At 43.0% G+C, this 21,143-nt stretch overlaps 1 protein-coding gene across 6 annotated transcripts in view; it reads left to right on the forward strand.

Annotated features, from left to right (window-relative positions):
* The window catches only part of TTC7A (tetratricopeptide repeat domain 7A), a gene marked incomplete at its 5' end in the record, with an annotated part of 177,232 nt that overhangs the window by 118,418 nt on the left and 37,671 nt on the right, over positions 1 to 21,143 (forward strand). For all 6 annotated transcript variants that reach the window (XR_014183642.1, XR_014183643.1, XM_082048591.1 and 3 more), the window contains 3 exons: positions 900 to 997; positions 8,347 to 8,481; positions 19,695 to 19,897. Coding sequence is in view for 4 of the 6 variants with exons in the window: in XM_082048591.1 (XP_081904717.1) it covers positions 900 to 997; positions 8,347 to 8,481; positions 19,695 to 19,897 (436 nt within the window). The remainder of the gene's footprint in view (positions 1 to 899; positions 998 to 8,346; positions 8,482 to 19,694; positions 19,898 to 21,143) is intronic.

Raw genomic sequence — 21,143 nt, forward strand, 5'->3', positions numbered from 1 at the left:
GGTGTCCACAGCAGTAATGACTCTGTGAGAGCTTGTTTCCTTGGAGGAGTATTGGCCAAAAGCAAAGCTGCAGGCTTGGAAGTGTGCCAGAAAAAGTAGCCAGGGCAATCACTTTTCCCTTTGATATTTTGTCCCTTAATGGATGATGAGAGGAGATATCATCACCATCTGATCCTGGGGGCATGGCAGACTATGTGGTGACAGGAAGGCTCAAGAGATCTGCATTAAGTGATTTTCATGAGGTGCATGATTATTTTCTTTTGGAGTTTCCCTTTGGAAGACCTTTGCTGTGAGGACAGAAATCTAGTAGAAGAGCAGACCAGACAGTCTTCCTTTCATAAGGCTGTGCTGTGTGTTAGCTTTATCTTCCTCCTCTGTTTGAACAGAACAAAAGATGGAAGAGGAGAAAAAAAATAATTTGAAATGAAGAAATTAGCACCTGGGTGGAAAATCGTAATTGGTCTGTTTCAAAAAGATCAGCACAGCAGACCTGTGAGCAAATCCTCCTGCAGACAAGCCCAAGGGATGGTGGCTCTTCCCAGGTGTGGGGTTGCTGGTTGGCCTCCTTTGGGCTCTCTTCTAGCTGCCAACATATTTCTCATCCAGCGGTTTGCAAAAACCCCAAAAGCCAAATGGACTAATAGTGGCGTGTGCCCTGGAGCCCTTGCTGGGCACTATGTCTCTGAGCTTCCTCTCCATCGGCAGGGTGAGGGTGTTGAAACAACTCGTTCAATAAGCTTATCGCCTGCAACTGGAAGGCTTGAGTTTTCAGTTCCAGTGGCAGCTAGATGAGACTGTTGCCTGCTTCAAGGAGAACAGTGTCTCTTCACTAAAAGGTGGCCAGGTAACACCTTTTTTTCTTTTTTTTTCTTTTTTTTTTTTTCTCTCTCTCTTTACAGTGGCTCTGAGAAAGGAAGCAGCGTGACTGAAACACCAGTGATCAAAAAGCATAATGGACTGCATCTCACACTCCCAGATGCTCATGATACTGATTCTGGTGAGGAAACAAGATTTGTGCTTTCCCATCCTAAATGCAAGCGTTTGTGAGAGAGGAATGTTTTATTTTCTTCAGTGAGATGGGGGGCTGCACACATATGTGTTGCTGGGCTAGTGGGCAGGAGGTCCAGATCTGTCTCCAGGGCCATCTCTGTTGCAGAATATGTCACTGTAGTTTGTCTGTACCTTGGATTCCTCATATATAAAACAAAGATACAGGTTCGTGCTTTCTTTTTTAAAGTTCTCTGAGATGAGCATGTAAGTCATTAGATGGGAGTTTACTATCTTCTGCAAGAACTGTATGATTCAGCCTTTTTTTTTTCCTTTCTCCTCCTCCTACCCCCAATTTAATCCTTTTTAGATGTCCTGATCAAGCCAGCTATTGTTGTGGATTTGGAAAGCTGAGTGAGAGTGTTAATTCCTGTTAGAAGGTGATTTGGTTTGGGATTTGTACATAAACCTTGTGATGCTGTTTTAATGGTAAATACACATTCACAGTAACAGATACAGTCAGATGGAAATAACTGAGACATCGAAGCTAATCTTGGCAGGAAGGGGAAAGGAGGCTTTCAGAGAGTGCTGCTGACTTGTGATTTTATCATAAGTCTCATGATAGTTGATGCTTCCTCTGAAACCCTAACTCTCAAAGTCAGATGATTATGTGAGAAACTTGCCTTTTAATTTGAGTTTGTTTTTTAGGGAACCAACTTTCTACCCTTGTGGATGTAGAGAAACACTTGTAAAAAAATGAACCTTGCAGACTAAGAAACTGGGCAAGATGAATACAAAAGCTTATTTACAAAAATATACAAAAAACCAGCTAACACTTAAACAAGTCTCATGCTTTGAGACTAGGGAACTAGGGTTTGTCTGAGTCTTAATCTTGAAAATTTGAAATTGGTAACACTGAAGTCACATGCTCAGCATATATGGCTGAGATAGAGGACAAGTTCTTACATGTTGAGTACATGACTTGTATTAAATAATGTGTGTTTAACCCCCATTTACATCCCCCAATGGTTAAAAAGCATTACAAGGTTAGGTCTTGGGCATGCAGACATTCCGCCATCAAAACATTATTCACCATGCCTGCTCATTTGTTTATAGTGTTAAAACCTTAGGGTCCATATTTACAACATTGTAATCCTACTGATTCTATACACACTTGTTTATGTAATTTTTAATCTGTTTATTCCGTTTCCAGTTCCATTTTATTACCCTTTCTGAGATGAGCCTCAGTATTTTTTATAGTTTTCTCATTGTTTGTATGACAGCATTCTATAGTCATTGGCTTAATTAAAGACAATAAGCCAAATTCAGCACAAGTAGATGAAGATTATATATTAAATTAATATATGCTGTTTTGACATATTAAAAATTATCTGGAAAGGGGTGTGGAAATGACCTGAAAGTTTCTTGCTGATACAAAATCATTTTGGATAGTCATCATTTCAATAATTGTGAAATATCCCCTATCATCTCTGATGCTGGTCCGTAAAATGGGCTTTCATTTTCAGCAAATATAGGAAAATTACTTGGGAAACACTGTAGGTAGTTTGCAGAGTCCATCAGCCACTGGGCATTACTAGGAAAGCAACAAAAACCAAAAGAAATAGTATTTGCCACAGTACTTCGGTTGTCCATCCAATGCTCACTGTGCTGCTGAAACAGTTTGTGGCTTATAGTGACTGGACTGTGGGGCTGAGCCTGGACAGATCCCTGCCCCTTCAGCCCCAGCTGGTGTGTAAAAGGCCTTCTGGGTGTAGAACCCATGCCCTTCTGGAGTTTGCTTTGTAATTGTCTGGAGAAAGGAGTGTGGCCAGCTGTGGGCTACACCCACATCACAGCATGGTTTGAGATTTTGAGATCAAATTGTCACCAGCAGAGCCTGTAATATTTTTATGCGCGGGGGTGCCATGCTTCTAAGACCTTATTCCTGCCTTCTGCTCGCTCCTCTGCTGCAGATGGGCAGCACCTCTACCAGAGTCGCAGCAAAGCCCAGGCATGTTTGGTGTCCATGTGGTGCCCTCCTCAAAAAGCACCGAGGTTGGGTACCTGTCCCAGCGTGCTCTGAGCCCAGTTCTGGCTGCCAGCGTGCCATGGAGCAGCTGTAGTCCGGCAGAAAGTGCTGTGTGCTGTGGTGCTGCCTGCCAGAAAGAGCAAATTAATGTAAAGTACAGGCTTTAAAGCAGCTTTTCACGCACATAAAGTGATGTGTGCTGAATGCACTTTGGTTTTAGCCAAGAAATGTATTCCTCCTCCACTTGGAGAATGTGGGTCTCCATGCTAACACAGTGGCACCCACAATGAATGTGAGGACAGGGCTCGTACTGAGATTGCAGCGCCTGCCTTATGGCAGGGCTGGGCTGGCTGTGTTCAGCACGGCTGTGCAGCTCTGTGCTGCTCTCCCGGCTCCGGGTGCTGCCGCTCTCCATCCGCAGCAGGGAGGCAGCTGCGGCTCTTGGCCTGGTTGGGAGCCTCTTGGAAGACAGTGGGAGGAGATTGGAGGGTACAGCTCCATCCCTGCTCTCCCTTGTGCCTCTCCGGAGCTGAGGCTGTGGCTGCCTACTTAGAAGGAGGTCCGATATTTTTGCATGGTTCTGGAACAGGCTCTGATTCCCATCATGAAACCCCGTGGGAGCACACAGCAGTATCGCTGTAGCGCACAGACGCTCTGTGATCTCTGGGCTCGTCAATGAACGGGGGATTACTGCAGCTGGGTTTGACGCTGGCCTCTCCCTCAGACCACAATGAGATTACTTGCTGTGCCAGAATTTTAGGTTTGCTGCCAGGAAGATTAATTCCTCTTTATTTTCTTCATCTTCTAACTGAAGCAGTGTTCCTAAGTAAATTCACTGATATCAGTCAGCTGCCTTGCTCTTTCATTCTTTTTCTGATTTAGTCTTATCTTATAATGCTCTTGCCTGAAGTGATTTAGGCTGGGGAATTCTGTGTTTCTTGTAAGCCTAGTAAATCTACTGAGGTACATTTCTATTTTGACAGTAATTTTTTCATAGATGCAAAATATTAAACTTGGACCTTTTTGGTCTTAACAACCCAAGAATGGTGCTTTAAAATTATTTAGATATATTTTGTATGGCTTATATGCAGAACTCATCACAACAAAATCAATTTTGTTATTTTTATGATTTCTTTCCAAAATGTGTGGAAGGCTTTATTGTAAAATGTGAAGTTTACATTCTGTCTAGTGGAGATGTTAAAAAGAGAAAGCAACTGCATTAAAATAACAAATTGATGTGATATCTTCTTATGCAAACATTTGCATGTATTTTGAGGCATGACATTAAAGTTCTATGAGGCAGGTTTTGTGGGCTGTTTTAGCACATAAAGATCTACTTTTCCTTTGGAAGAGACGTTTTATAATGATACATTCAGAGACTTTTTTTTTAATGTTCCTTCAAGTTTTTCAGGCTTCCCCTGTCCCCCTGAGGTCAGAGTGACACCGGTGCAATACGTGCCCCCTCCTCTCTCGGGACACAGCTGTCCCCACACTCTTTCCTGGTTCCAGCAGCCCTCAGCCCACCCCCAGGGTCACCATATTTCTTGCCTGAGATTCAGAGCTGTGGCTGAGCCTCTTTCAGTCCAGAAGGGCCAGGCTGGCAAAGACATTCTCTTACAGAGTTTGTTTAGGCAGACAAGCTTTAAGGAGCATTCCTACAAGTAGTCCAGCAGAGATGGGTTAGAACAGCAGTAGCAAATAATAGAATCATTTTGGTTGGAAGAGACCCTCAAGATCATCAAGTCACAGTATGACAGTATCACAGTATGTTTGGGATTGGAAGGGACCTCAAAAGATCATCTAGTCCAATCCCCCTGCTGGAGCAGGAACGCCTAGGTGAGGTCGCACAGGAACATGTCCAGGCAGGTTTTGAATGTCTCCAGAGAAGGAGACTCCACAACCTCCCTGGGCAGCCTGTTCCAGTGCTCTGTCACCCTTACTGAGAAGTTTTTTCTCAAATTTACGTGGAACCTCTTGTGTTCCAGCTTGATCCCATTACCCCTTGTCCTATCATTGTTTGCCACCGAGAAGAGCCTGGCTCCATCGTCGTGGCACTCACCCTTTATATATTTATAAACATTAATAAGGTCACCCGTCAGTCTCCTCTTCTCCAAACTAAAGAGACCCAGCTCCCTCAGCCTTACTTCATAAGGGAGGTGCTCCGCTCCCTTAATCATCTTTGTTGCCCTACGCTGGACCCTCTCCAGCAGTTCCCTGTCCTTCTTGAACTGAGGGGCCCAGAACTGGACACAATATTCCAGATGTGGTCTCACCAGGGCGGAGTAGAGGGGAAGGAGGACCTCTCTTGATCTACTAACCACCCCTTCTAATACACCCCAGGATGCCATTGGCCTTCCTGGCCACAAGGGCACAGTGCTGGCTCATGGTCATCCTGCTGTCCACCAGGACCCCCAGGTCCCTTTCCCCTACACTGCTCTCTAATATGTAATTTCCCAACCTATACTGGAACCTGGGGTTGTTCCTGCCCAGATGCAGGACTCTACAGCTGTTAAATGTGCAGGTATGGACTGCGATGGAGAGAGCCTTTTCATCTGGTGTGTGTGTCTAGAACAAGGAATGTATCTGTGTGAAGCTGGGCACGGATGGGAAGGAGTTGGATAGTTTCTGCCTAGTGTGTTTTGCTTCCTTGTGTAGGCTGAAATGGAAAAGAAAATAAACATCAGAGGACTGGAATGCCAAAGGCTGTTAAAAGCAGAGAGCCTTTGCTGTAAATTGCTAAGTAACTTGGGTTCCCTTTTTACGGCTGTGCAGATTGAAGTCCGCAGCGCTGGGCAAGACCGGCCTCAAATCACAGGCTTTCCCCTCTTGGCTACTACTCAACTAATGAAGAGAAGGAGAACAGGAGTGAGCGTCTAGCTCGTGTTCCTTCAGGTGCAACTAGCTCATAGCAATATTCCTGTAAAGCCTGCTTTGCGAGGGAAGGATGCTTAGGTAGATCCTAATTGGCTGTTTAGCCTCACAGCAGCATGTGAAGCTCTTCAAAATGCACAAAGGTGCCTTGTAGTGACGTAGTCACCTTGGATTGACTTGTAAGGAAAGGCGGATTTCCCTGAGCTCTGTGAGGATGTCAATAAAACACCAGCCCATCTGCCTACCCCATGCGATCAGACCAGCATTGCATAGGGGTTCTTGCAGGAAACACAGCTCCAGAAAGCCTTTCTGAAAGAGGGCAGGCTTGGCACAGAAGTGCTTTTGAAACATATTAACATGATCAGCAGTGCTAATATAAGAATCTGGTTAGGCTGACTGCAAAATGTCCAAAGCCCATGTAATTTTTTCCAAGTTAGCTTGCCACATAGAAGGCAAGAGGTCTGCCCTAACTTCCGAGTGCTCCTAATAACATCATTGGCTGTTCACATGGCCATTTTCTTGTTACCTCTGCCCTGCAAAGAAGCTGTCTGTGTTTGGGGGTGAGTGCCAGGTAGTTTTCCCTGTGTTAAACAACCCTTGTCTGACTTGGGATTCCTGGAAGTTGCAGTGAAATTTCTCCCAGGTGGAGGAAGGGATGCGGGACAGGAGTTTGAGTGGGCAGGGCAGGGCAGGGGAGGAATCCTGTGCAGTGAAACAGTCTGAAGGTGGATCCATTAAATAAACTGTTCAATATAATAAATTCTCCATGCAAAGCATTATGGCTTTTCCTGCCATTAAAGCCATAATTGCTACATTACTGCACTGTCATCTCTTGGAACATTAGATCAGGAACGTCTTTGAAAATATGCAGGAATTTAAGAAATGCATCTTGGAAGAGCACATTTGCATTTTCCAAGGGAGCTGTGGGAGGCGCCTGTGCTGCAGGGCTGTTTTGAAGTTCTCCGCCTTAAAATGAATGACATTAGTTAGTGGTGAGATAATGGCACAGATATTTCCCATAGCAGTTTTTTAGGCTTCCAGTTGCACTTGTGGCCACTCTCGGAGGCCGGCAGTGCCGGCTGCCGTAGAGCTGCGGGCTGTATCCTGCCCCATGCTGTAGGGGGGTCTTTGCAAAAAGCGTGGGGTGGAAACGAGCCTCTGCTCGCTCCCGGCAGAAAGCTGGGTCTCAGTTCAGCGCTCAGAAAAGTACTGGCCAAGGGGAGCACGGCCAGGGGACTGTACTGCTCTGCCTGCTGGCTCCCCGGCCCCAGGTGACGGTGTGCTGGCCAGGAGGTGTGCTTTGGCAGCCCTCTCTTCAGCACCTGCCGGATGGAAAAGCATGCTGTCCGTCCCAGAGACACCACTTAGTGCACATGCCCCGTGACAGGTTTTTTGCCTTTCTGTCCCTTCCCTTGCCCAGAGCCATTCCAGCTCCTTCCAGTACCTGTTTCTAGGCTGTGCTTCTCCCTCAGTGTGACTGTGGTGAGCAAATGTGGGATTTTAACTCCAGGATCTTGTGGTCTGCAAGGTTGGCCTGTGAGGACAGATGGAAGAGTAATGCTAATGAGTGCAAGTGCTTCAGTCACAACAGCTCTCAGGAGAAAGAGCTTATCAATCTTAGAGTCACATTAAACCTATGTATATTAAAATATTTATTTCCCAAAGCTTTACAAGGTCAACTCTGAAAACTCATTTTGTAGCTCCTTATTTTGTTACCAGCCTCTTGGTATCCCTCTGAGAGGTCAGCTCACCGGTATAATCGTGCTCGCTGTACTGGAGAATGTGGTCTCTGTCCCCGCGTTGTTCCTGGGAGTAGCTTTTGCTGCGCTGTTTTGTTTCCAGAGATGTGGGCACTAAATACTTGATTCTTGCGTAAATGTTACAGCACAGACTAAAGGTTAATGTAGTCGAAGCGCTAAGCCTTCTGTTCCCCAAGGTTAAATGAAAAACCGTGCTGCCTCTACAACAGTAGAACAATATTCATGTCACTTGAGATGTCTGTGCTGTGTGAACGGTGCCAAGCACTTCTGTAATGCTGTACTAAGATTTTACATTAGTGAGCCATGTTTTGTAATTGCATGGTGACAGTGTGGGTGCTTATAAAATGGGTTACTAATAAGTATTTGTGGGAAATACTTGCTGGTAGAGTTCTGCTTTCCAAATGAGTGAAATACAGTTGCTTCCTTGATGAATGCTAAGCAGACCTTTATAAAATTACTGTCTGTCTCTTAATTCACTTGTTTGAGTTGCAGCCTTTGGGTAATTTAGTGTGTTTTTTTCAGTAAATTAACCTTTTCTAAAACATGATTCTCCAGTTGGTCACACCAGAATTCAGTGGAGTTCTTATTACATAAAAGTGATGCAGGGAGTGGAGAATCAGACCTGCTGCCTTAGTTAGTCAAAGAAGTATCCCAAATAATTATGAAATGCAATATTGTTCTTGTTTTTTTGGTCCATAGGGTCACAGCGAGCCTCGTCCCTTGCTGCATCAAGACTGGAACAGGCCATGTCTGAAATAACTATGCAGAGCAGTACAATGAAGCAAGGACCTATGCAGCTGTGGACAGCTCTTGAACAGATTTGGCTACAAGCTGGTAAGACCTGGACCACCTCAAATTTCTTCTTCCTTCCAGTGGTGAATGAGATTAAATAAATATTAATGGAGAAGCTGAAATCAGTAGCTGAGTTGAAAATGTCCATATTCTAGCAGGAAATCTATCTATCGTAGCTGTTGTTTTTGTTTTGTTTTTTTTAATACCACTTATTTGATTCAATATAAAAAATAAAATACTGGAGTAGTGCGATTTTTCAGCTCACCTCTGTGTCTCCCATAACACACAGAAAACTTCAGTCATCACTAAAATATGCTGTTAAAAGAAGATGGTAGATCTTCTTCATTAACAAATGGGTAGGGACAATTAACAAGTTGGTAGGGACAATTATTTTAATTCTCCTTTTCCTGTGTGCTTGCCTGTAATAAGACTGGGCAAACCACACATTAAGTGTTGTTTAAAGTGGGAACTTTCCAGTCTTTGCTGAGGTTTAAGTGAAAATTATTAAAAAGAGTAAGTCCTCTGCTCATTTTATCCTTGACTGTTTGAATCTCCCAAGGACTTGTAGGTTGCACGTCAGTTTGAGACACTTGTGCTGAGATGCTACAGCAGAGCATGTAAAGGGAAAAGAGAACAGTGAGAAGGAACTCTGCCCAGAGGCGGTCTCCAAACTCGTGAAAGGGTTTTATGTAGGACACTCAGTGAGGAATAGGGTTGCACAGCACGTTCTACCATTTGCATTCCACCATTTCAGGACTGACAGAAGGATTTCTGACCCTGCGGTTTTGCTCTTAAGACACACAGCTTTTCTTCCACAACTGGGCGCACAGCTGTGCACCTGAAATTACATTTGAGTGCTGTGATTGCTTCTTAGATGTCTCTGCTACAATTTGCAATGAAAAAAAAAAGAAAGCAAGCAGAACCCGTTGGAACCTTGCTGATAATTTGCTATTCTATATGCAGGAGAACCTTTCAAATTCTCATTTAGCTAATCTGTACAATGGACAATTCTCACATAAAACCTGGCAGTCTCACCCTACTTTTCAGCAAAGATTTTTATAGCTGTTTTTGTGGGCCATTTCCTACCAATTAGACTTCAGTTCTGGTACAAAATATGTGACATTCTTTTTGTTACAATTTGACTAACTATTAAAGAACAAATTAAGTTACCTTATGGAATTCATCACCCTTTAAGTTAATCACATGTTCACTTAATGGCTTATGGGTAAATTTCAATGATGTGCTGTGGGCTTCAAAAACACTAGCAAGTTTTTGCTTTATTTAGTGTATGTTCCTGATTTAAGGTTGCGGAGGAGGCTGGTGGGGAGCAAAAAACCCCAGAGTTTATTGTAATGAATAGTCAGGTGTCTGTTGTCCATCATCCTGCAGATAGCTTTAGGCACTTAACATTTTTGCTGCTGTGTGAAAAGACAAAAGCAATAAAGGCCTAGTGCTTGCTGTGACCTACCTGTGAATTGCTACGATTATTTTTCAGCATAAATCAACTGCCTTTCTCAAAGGTGTTAATTAATTCTTTTACACAGAATTTATTTTTATAAGCTGTAACTTTTCTGTCCTGTCATTTTTTAAATCTTTGTTTTGTTTCATGCCTACATTTAACTAGACTTGTATCAGGATTGATATTCTGGAAATACCTACAGTGACTGCTTTGTGATTTCATTACGGAAGCCAGTTATTGTTATGGATGAACCTTAATGAGCTCTTGGTGAGGTAGTGCCCTTTCTCTTCATGCTGTAGTGGGGAAGTCGCTGCATTCTGGTATCCTGAGGGATGAGGAGAGATGCAGGTGTTTTGGGGTAGTCTTTGTGGAGGAGGGCACAGTGCCTGGATAACTAGAGGACTTCTTTGAAAGGGAGTCAGACCTTACACTGGGCGTAGTAAGTGCAGTAGTCCAAAAGGGTATCACTGACCCCCCCATATTTGAATCATTCCCATCTGGAACAGGAGGGGAAAGAAGGAACAGGCACACTCATAACAAGTTAATAACTTCCAAAACAGAGATGTTTCATAAACAACAGATTAAACAGAAATGCATGGTTACAAACAGTTGAGGTAGTCATGTGATTTTGCGTTACAGCTCAGCCCAAAATTAACATCTGTGGAAGGCAACAAGCGATTACTGTAATATTGTGATCCCTGCATCTGGAGTCCCTTCATATTCATGACAGAACCACACCAGTGTGCTGTAGATTTCTATCAGGTTTAGCTTAGCTTGGACTTGTCCTTTTTCAGTCAATGACTCATCTGGTGACTCTAGGCAAGCTGCCTAACTTTTTCATACCTCAGTGTCCTATCTCTAAAGGGCAAAAATGTTAATCGGCCTTTGGGAAGTGAGTTGTGTATTGTTGTTTTTGTTGTCATTAACACTTTAACCTTTTTATCGTGAATCATAAATCTTTAGATAAAATTATTACCATTTCCTAACCTCAAACTACAGTACATTTATAACAAAACATCCGTCCTTTTCAGACACTAACAGGACGCAGCTGGCCATGTCTCTGTGTGTGGGTATGGATTTAGGGCGCCAGGCTGCAATCGTCTGGAATCCATTAGAGCCATTACAGTTTCTGTGCCACTTCATATCCCCCAGGCATAAAACCTAATGGTACCAACCGACTGATCCAGTTGGAGCTTTCCGCACTTGGATTGGAAAGAGGCACCCAAACCCAGCTGTCCCGCAGCTATGTGAGGCCATCCTCACAGCCCACCTGTGGCCTGGCCAGGCCAGGCCGCAAAGCCAGCACAGATGCTTCCAAGGGGGTGGTCAGTGGGTGGTAGCTGTCAGATGGTGCTTTTGTGGGGGAGTTTTTACTGTCACCCTCCAGCTGCAGCTGCAACAGGAGTTCTTGCCTTCTGCAGAAGCATCCTCAGTCCCTTGGAACTGGAGAGCCCTTGTTGCACTCACAATTATTGCCTGAGAACATTTGCATTCTTTTAACAGTGGCTGAAGGGCGTGAGGCTGTAAACCCTGTGCAAATAGTTAAGTATCTTTCTTACTGGACAAAAGAGCTTATCTCATGCATAAGAGGGCATAGACTTAGTTTTTATCTGTAACTTTTCTGCACCATTATGTAGGTAAAATAAAAAAGCAGCAGCTTTGGAAGTGCAGCTGCTAAATCCGTATGTGCTGCACTATATAATGGCTGCTGCACCTTGGCTTTCCTTGCACCAGTGGGTACTGAGCTTTGCAAGCAATTTTTTGTAGCTTACTGTTAGCAACCAAAGAGCTACTTGATGGATCTGTGGTCTCTAGGAGGAGTTGTCTTCTCTTTCACACATCTCAATAAAACTGTGAATTCTCACTGTTAATCTTATGTCCAGCCATCTCTTGTAGGACCAGCTGGGAGTACAGTCATCTGCAGCAGGGTACTTAGCACATTTCTTCAGTGGGCTTCCATATCTTCCTGTTCTCCCTGCAGATAGTCACAGTTAGCTTGGGAAGAGTACAAGGTCTGCTGTCCCCAAAGACTAGAGAGCTTGTTCACTCCCTGCGGCAGGCGCGCTTACAGGAATGCTAACGAGCATTACTCTGTTCTCAAGTGTTCTGCAGCAAAGACTGTGATTAACACAGCTTGTCTGGTCCCTTTTAACAATAACCTCCCAGTCCTCTTGAAATGTAATGGCTTCTTAAAAGGAGAGAGTTGTCTAGTTAGGCTTTACCATTAAGAAGCCTAAACAAACATTATTCTTGGCCCTAGCTGGTCATTTGAAGGAGTACTAAGGGAGGGTGCTGCAGTGTGCATGCTGCTGTGCTGCAGCTCTGGGACAGGTGTTCTTTTTGCGATCCATATGCTGTTTTTTCCTCTTTGTTCTACTTTTTGTGACTGAGAGCTTGAATTCAACTTTGAGAGAAGGGAAGGAACTTTGGCAGCATTGCCAAAGCTTGTTAACTCCTTCCACCTCTTGTTGCAGGAAGATCTGCAAGGGGAATCCTTGAGACTACTGGTGATAAAATTGCTTGTGTTACTAAGAGAAATGTCTGACCTAGGAACTATTTCTACCTCTTATTTCCTTTTTAAAATCGTGTCAGTACTCCTCTGTTCTGTTTAGAAAATACAGTCAAACTGTTTGACTAAGGTAAATAGACTTGAAATGGTTCAAATTTATGACAGAAATTTACCTTCATTTGACATTTTTGTAAGATCACTTTTGACCCAGAGAGCAAAGCGTGCCAGTAGTGGAAACAAATAGTTTTAATAGTTTTAAGCTCTTTGAGTAACTGGAGTGATTTCTTATCTGAAGTATGTGTGATTATATTTCCACGCAGTAATAACTGTATGCACTATTTAGAATGTTGCAAGCCAGTTTTAATAAGAGTTCTAATATTCCAGCTCCTGTTGCTGTATTATAAGCTTTACTTTTAACTACAATGTCCACTTCGTTTGTCTTTAGTAGTACTTCATATCTGACTATTTAGCTTCTTGACTAACCCAATACTTTACCAAATATGGCCACTCACAGCAAAGTAGGTCTGGTAATTTGATCTAAGATTGGCTAAATGCCTGCTAAGCACAGTCTGCAGACCTCACCAGGTAGATCTAAGGCTAGGAGCGTTTAAAGAGAAACTACTAGAATAACTATTCCTTGTAGTTACAGTGGGGCTGGAGTGGGCTACCTGCTGTCTCAGTAACATGCTAGTTGACGCTAGGAAAAAAATATTCTGAAGAACATGCCATGCACGAGAAATGTAAAGAGAGCCAGTGTAGCAGCGAGCAGTGAGCTAATGGAAAAACATCTGCTCCCCCGAGTTATGTACAGCAGGAACTTTTTTTTTTCCGTCCCTTCACAAAATACTTGCGATTTATTTATTTTATTCCATATGGGCCAGTTCCTGGGAAAAAAAAAAAAAACCAACAACTGTGTTAGGGGAGATGGGCTTTGTTCCACGAGAACGTGTCGTCGGGGCCAGCGGCTGGGATCTCCAAGGCCGGCTGGTCTGCGGCCACGCAGCCGCACCACGGGTGACAGGATGGGCACCGCCAGGCCCCCTCTGCCCCTCCTGTCTGCACAGCTTGCGCACGGGTGGGTGTTTAAACGCTCCTCCTTCCCGCATCTTTTTGCCATCCTAAACCCCCTCAAGTTATTAGCTCTGATATTAAAGGTGTTTATCAGCTTTGGGAGACATCTTTACTGCCATTAACCAGAATAGCTTGTGCCAGATACTGTCCTGTGATGCAGCACTGGTTGTTGAAGTAATTCTATTTTTTTAAATTTTTTTAAATTTTTTTTTTTTTTTTAGCTGCTTTCAAACTTTAGAATTTCAAATTTAGAACTTCCCCATTCATTGCTTGAGTTCTTGAGCTCCATAAGTGTTGCTGATTTCTGTGGCTCTTTACAGTGACACAAAGCAGTATGAAAAGCTGGAGCCTGGCGAGGGGGAGCAGGAGGGTGCCCTCCATCGCACAGCTGTTACTGAGGAGAACAAAGGTGTGCTGCAAAGATGGCTGCCCTGCAGTGTTTACTGACTAGCAGGGATTCGGAACACTTCACACGGGAGATAGAAATGGTAGAGTGAGCTGGTTTGGTCCCCTTTGAAATGTTACTAGTGAAGTGAAGAAGCCAGTAGTGGTTCTGCTAAGCCTCCTGTTTTAGCAAGCTCTGTACTAGACTTTTCTGGTGCAGGCTAAGGATCACCAGATTCCCCGTTTCTCTTCACCTGAATGTCCTCGGGGCATACTAGGGTTTTCATCTACATTCTCTAGCCTGGTTTATTTTATTTTCTGTGAACACTGAATTTAAAAAGTCAAAAGGAGTTTTGGCCTTGTATCGGTACTGGGCATTTTGGATTGCTTCCCCCATTCCTGAGGCTTCTGGATATTTCTCACTGCTGGAGCAGGATGTGGAACTTTGTGGACTGATAATCCGTTGGCATGGGTAATCTTCAAAGAGCACATACCATTTCTCGAAATCTGGGACATGCAAACGTGCATGTGTGTGAGAACACTGGCTCGAGAAGGATACAGGCAGCAACTGGCAATGCTCTTTGTTCAGCAGTCTGTTGATGCTTCACCAAGAGATGGAGAGAAACTGGTTGTGCTACCAGTGGTACCCAGGGAATTACAGAGAGTCCCAAATACTGGTATTTCCTCAGCTGCTCGGTAACTTTTGGGCAAGTGATAAAGTGTACACAGTCATCAAGAAAGAAGCAGGACATTTATTCATACCAGAGAGAGAAAATAGGAATTTAGACTTATGATGACTTAGAAGTCCTTTCTTTAATTATAGGCAGTAACATGTGTTTTGAGAGAGGGTACAAGAAAACCCAAAAGGTGCCCTTCCAACAGAAGCATTTTTATGTCGCCTTTATCAGTGGTGGCCTTATTGCCTGCAAGATGGTGGCTTACTTCTCCCAGCTGGAAAAGAGCTGTTTCCTCACTGGTGAGCAGGGCCCCACTTTAGGAAGCCAGCTATCTTGTAGTATTTCAAGTGATGTTTTGACCGTGCCATTTAGTGTAGAAGGTAGTCTGTGGTAGTTCGGTGTTGCTTCCATAAATTTTCATTCTAACGCTTAGTGGCCATTTCGGCCCCTGTGAGATGCGAAGCCTGGAAATTTGAAGTGGATCCCTGGATTTAAGTTAACTACCCATTTCCATGCAAAGGCAGCCTTTGAGGATCTAAATCTGTTGTTTCATTCAAAAGAGCAAGCAGCAGAGCTCAGGTGGCTGGAGACATGTCAGTTTCTGCTCTCCTGAATTCCTGTATCAAAAGTTTGCATCAGAAGAAATTATTGCGGCCAGGATACGGCTTGAGGAATCTTCCATATAATCTGCTTGCAAATTGTCAAGCTACTGTGTGCAAGTTGGTGTCATAATACAGAACAATGACTAAGCATCACCTGCCAGAAAGGAAAGGCAGCGGGGGAACCCTTTGTCAAGGTAATAGCTCCATAGTCACTGCTGAAGGCAGAGCTGTCTCACAGGAGTGGGTCTTTCCAACTGGCTGCAGGCTGCTGCAGTAACAAGCATTAATAGCTCCTGAAGGCAGGTGATGTGGAACAGAAATTATCTCTCTTCACATCCTCATGGGTGCTCTCACCTTCTTAAAGCGTGAAGGGCTGCTCCCTGCTGCGCCATCCTGCTGGTCACCTGGCCACATTGCACTGGCCATGTCACTGTGCAGTAGCATTTTCAGGGTGGATGAGAGTAGACAAGTGCTTTAGGTCCAGCGGGCATGCACAACCGAGTGATGTGGAGCAGTCTGCTCGTGGGAGTTAAGTGCTGCATCTTGGGTAACACCAGATGTGACTCGCAAGGAATGAAATTTTACCTCTTGGGTTGTTCACATTGCAGAAATACACTTCAAATAAATTTAACTTTTTGGTTAGAATTACAGTTGTTGCTGCTTCTGTGGTGACAAGCACAATCACTCTTGACACTGCTTTGAAACACTTAGGAAATGGGGAATAGAGTCAGCATTCAAGGTGATGGGAGGCAGCTCTGTTCCTCAGATTAGCACTGTGATGCACACATTCCTACATTACACTGTTGTTGTGCCTCTGATGGACTCCGTAACACAGCTCTGTCAAATAATTCATCTTGGAGACAAAAAAAAAAAAGAGCCTGACAGTAGGAGAGCCAGCTTTGTCAGTGTTCTGGGCAGTACTCTCAGTCTGTACATTGGTTACTGGTCTTTGGAGAGCACTCGCTGATGATATGCTTCTGGGAATTCTCACTTAATTGAGGATCTTCACTGTAGATGAGCTTAAATGCTAGCAGAAACAGCTGGAAGAACTAGAAGCTCATCTTAGGAGTTAATGATAATCTGAGTGGAGATGAGTGCTGTGCTCAGGGACTGGACCCAGCATTAAGACTGGCGTATCAGTGGACATCTAGTTGCAAGTCAAGACAACGGAGGCCGTAGCCACGAGAAGAGGACAGTTGTTTGGAAGAACAGCAGAAAAAGCTGCTTCCAGAGAGCACGGGTGGGAAGTGTAAGGTGGATATGGGAAAGAAAGGTATTGTGCTAGGCTGGACCTTGGAGTCAGCTGGATAGCTGCTCATGTTCTCACTGGGTGCAGGCTCAAGCTTCAAGTAGTGAATGAAAGTAGACAGTACACAATTCATCCTCTCTTTGCCCATCTCTGCAGTGCAAAGTCTTAGCCCATACCTATAGGTAAAAATGCTGAAATATTTCCTAATAATCTTTCGCACTCAGAGGTTCTAGCGTTCCTCCAAGAGAGGCTAATAGAGGTGGTGCTTCCAGGATGACCATCTCTCTTTGCTCAGTAGCATTCAGACAGCCTTTGGTGGTACTTAGTTCAAAACAGAACGTACATTTGTTTAGGTTTTTATAAAGATGATTTTAATTGAGAGAGCAAGGAAGCTTGCAAACATGGCCTTTGGATTCAAAGCTGTGAAGAATGTCAGTATGAAGAACAATGTAGTCCCATAGTTGGGGGTTCATAAATGGTTTCCCTGGAACACCGAAGCTTGTACTGGACGAGGGTTACAGATCTTCTCTACCTATGTCAACCTGAGGAGATGATACCCTCTGCAGTGGAGTGGAATCAGGTGCCACGTATCTATAACATAACTTCCTCGCAAGGGCTGTTAATGTGGTTAATATGTCTGTTTACGGCACAATTAGGTGATACAAGGAGATATGTTGAATAATCCAGAAAGACAGGTGTTTCAGCTTTTTCAGTACTGTTGAGGAGGCAGGAGTATTACCATGATAAATTTAATGAGCCCTTGTTTTTTGGGGTTGATTTCTGCCTCTAGCTGTGTTTTTTATTCCATGTTTTGTATCTTGTTAATCTGAAAATAAAATGAGTACATAATAGAAGTGACAAATGAGTTCACAGAAAACACTTTCCAATGCAGGCCTTAAAGATTTCCCTTAATGTCTATTTTTAGCTGAGTGCACTCCTTTCATAACCCAAAGGCACCTCTCTCATTCTTTTTTTATGCAAATTAGGCCTCCCACACCATTAAATCATGCTGAACTGCAAAGAAATGGACTGAACTTTAATATGCTACATTGCCATACCATAAAATACAATTTGTAGATCTTATTTAGATTCTGTGTTGCTGCACTTCCTCTAAATAATTGTTATTACTGAAGAAGATTTACAGGCACCGCTGAAAGAAAAAATAAGTACTCTCCATTTTGTATGCATTGAAACACCGGCTGTGCGTGATTTCACATCTAAACCCCTTTGCTCCCGATTCTTCTCTGAAATGAAACAAGTCACGTTATGCTGCTAGTTGCTAATAGAGCTTTTAATATGGCAATATCCAGAACTTCTGCTGACTTAAAATAGTGCCAGGATTTCACCCCTTCTTTTGTGCTGCTAGGTTTGTGCTAACTTTGCAAATGAAGTGTTTATCTTCAGGCTGTGAGTCGTCACCTTGCACATCCCCGTCCTCATTATTGCCACACACAAGGCGTTGGCTGCTCTGCAGCACTGGGCAGGAAAATGCTCTGTTTCTTGGGAAGTGCAAGTAAAATATTGTCCTACAAACTTTTGAATAAAGCTGCGCACATATTCAGCTTGACAAGGTACATGGCTTTGCTTTCTGTTATAGATAGCTGCAGCCTCTTGGAGCCAAGGGAAGGGATGCATGCTGAGATCTTATCATGATTAAGCAGAGAGAAATGTAGATGAGTCACTCTTAAAGAGTGTAGCTCTTACCAAGGAACTAATGTTTTGCTCATGTTGACAGCCTTGGAGAATGACATTTATCTGTAGCACAACCTGGGAATGTCTGAGAAATATTTGAACATTTTCTTGACAGTGTCTCACCCTTCTTCCAGAAGGACCCCTTCAGAAGAGGAATGATATTTGACCACGTTCTCATTTCACTGCATGATCATTTGCACTGTGCCAATAGAAGTGCTATTTGTGGTCTCAGTGTCATGCCAGATAGGCCAAGGAGGAACCTTTCCATGGTGAGGGAGGACTGCATTTGAGATGCTCTCCTGCTCACCTCTACCCAGCAAGCTCCATGTCAGCGTGCCAAGTCCCCACAGTCATCTGGGTCTTCCAGCGTTTTGAAACTGGCAGTTTCAAAGCTATTTAAGAGGAATTTTCAGGCTAATTTCCCCCCTCACAGAGACTTCCTGAGAATACTCATTGCCTTTAAAAGTCAGGGCATTTAAGGTCACGTCTAATTTCAGAATTATTTCTCTAAATCTGGAGCCTAAATTAGTTATTTCAAATTGGACTCTCGAGCTGTCAATACTTACTGCATTTCCACGTCAGTTGAAACAAAACAAGAGACTTGGAGCTTTTGCAGCGATAGCATGCAGAACACAAACAGCTTATGGACCAAAGAGCAATGGCTGCCGTATGAAGAGAGAGTATTATATATATGTATGTGCATGCATACGTATATGTGTATCTAAAAATACAGTTTCCTTTTTCAGTTACGTGGCAGTGAAAATTGAGTATTACTTTTGAAGCCTTTTGCAAGGATTAAATGCATAATAAGTCCTCAGAAATGTTAAAGTTTAGCCATGAGATATGTTATGAAATGTTAAGTTTTACATGAGAAATTATTTGATTAACAAATTGCCAGTAAAGCACATTAGTATGCCTGTTATATTATTTTTCCTAAGAAAGCTACTAACATAGTTGCTGATAGTTGGAGAAGGTAAATGACTGAGCAGTCTTTTCCAAGAGCTCTCTTTTGGTTTTCTTTAGAGTATGTCTGAGGAAGTAAATGTGTGAATAAACAATGTCTCTATGATACAAGCCTTTTGATTTTAATAGTCTCTGAACACTTAAGAGCCAGCTATCTCATAAACTAGACAAATAAGCATCTTTAATCATCTTTTAAAATGTGGACATACTCTTTTAAAAAAGTTTTCTAGCATCTAACTCAGTCAGATGTATCCTATTATTCTGACATGTTTAAAGTTCTCAGTTAGACAGTGATTACTTATTCTGTTCTTTTTTTCCCTCAGGTTATTTGGAAATACAAAAGATGACTCCAAGTGGCTACCAGCCCTGCTTCCTTAGGGCTCAGTTCAGCACTGTTTACATTCCTGATTGAGGAATCCTTAAGGCCCTCCTCTGTCAGGACAACACCTAAAGATGTCTATGAACATCTGTATAGAGCCCTTAGCATTAAAAAAAATCCACTCTGTCAATCCACTAACCATAGTAGTAGAGCACTGTGCATGATCATGGCTTCATGTTTTAATATGCTTAAGGGTGATGATATGTAATGAATGTGAAGAAAGGTCTCTGACTTACTTCAACTAATGGAAAAGTCTTTTTTGTTTTTTAGCTGAGCTCTTCATGGAACAGCAGCATCTGAAAGAAGCAGGCTTTTGTATCCAGGAGGCAGCGAGTCTTTTCCCCACATCTCATGCTGTACTGTACATGCGTGGGAGGCTTGCAGAGATGAAAGGCAATTTGGAGGAGGCTAGGCAATTGTATGATGAAGCGCTCACAGTGAATCCAGCTGGAGTGGAAATTATGCACAGCCTGGTGAGTTTGCAGGGGCTCAGCTCCATTATAGTATTTATGTTCCTGATTAACTGTAACAAGAGGGGAGAGGGTTCATGCTTGCTCTGGATGCTGTTGTCTTCCTAATCCTGAGAGCAAGTGACTGTTCCAAGAATAAATTGGGTAGCTTGAACCTCTATTTTAAGATTGGATTGAATGTTTTTAGCTAATTAGGACTTGTGTCAGAAGTAAATATTTTAATTGACAAAGGCTGATGGTTTTTCAAGTCAGTTCACTGCTCTGCTGCTTTTCCTGCTAACTGTTATGCATTTTAAATAAGTGGTACGACTGATGTTTGAAATATCTAAACTAAATAACAACAGAATATAGATATACAATGTAGATACATACGGGGTTTGTAAACCTTGGGTTAGAGTCTTGTGTCTACTCAAATGAGTTTATTATAAAATTAATCTGTTGCTGTCTTAAGCTGTGGCTTAGCCTCCAACCTTGTGTACAGGCTGTGACTCCACATTTGTGGGGTTTTTTTGGTAATGCTCCTACCCAGGAAGTTTTTTTTCTGTTGCACCATCCCCCAAACAAACTTATTTACTGACGCAGGGCCTAGAGCTTAATAAAAATAACAATACAGGGAGCTTTGTGGAAGACCAAAACCCACTTCTCTTATGAAATCAGAACAGTTAATCACAGTTCATTAAGGATGTGTCTTGGCAACTGTAGCCCTTACTAGGTCTCTCTGGGATTTTAGAGGTCTTTCTTGACTAATATAATTCTTATAGGAATTCTATATCCATGTGACCACGTTCTGTCTTTGCTAGCAGATTTGTATTTCCTGACATAAATTTGGTCCTGATGAGGTTTGCAGGCCACTCCAAAACAGAAGGGTTATCAGTGCAAAAGAGGGCAAATGTAAAGTGAAGTTATGATTGAGATAAAATAGTAGAACCTACAGGCAAGGGAAGAGATATTTGGTAATGATGAATGGTTAGTGCAAAACCAACAAGTGAATAGCCGGTGCATATGTCAAGAGAAGGTTGCAAAACAGCTATGCGTATGTCAGGCTTATATGGGGCAATATTACTTCATTACCGTGATCCAGCCTTTACAAAATCAGTGAGTAAAAACATGGCAAGATATAATGGTGTTCTTTGCTCAGCTAGCATCAGAATTTCAGACAAGTCACTGATATCAGAGCAGCCATCAAGTTAGATAGCAACACTATACTAATAGTTTTCATTTTTGTCTTGTTTTATGGGCAGAACCACGT

Source organism: Streptopelia decaocto (genome assembly GCF_964273445.1).
Source record: "Streptopelia decaocto genome assembly, chromosome: 3".
Lineage (NCBI taxonomy): Eukaryota > Metazoa > Chordata > Aves > Columbiformes > Columbidae > Streptopelia > Streptopelia decaocto.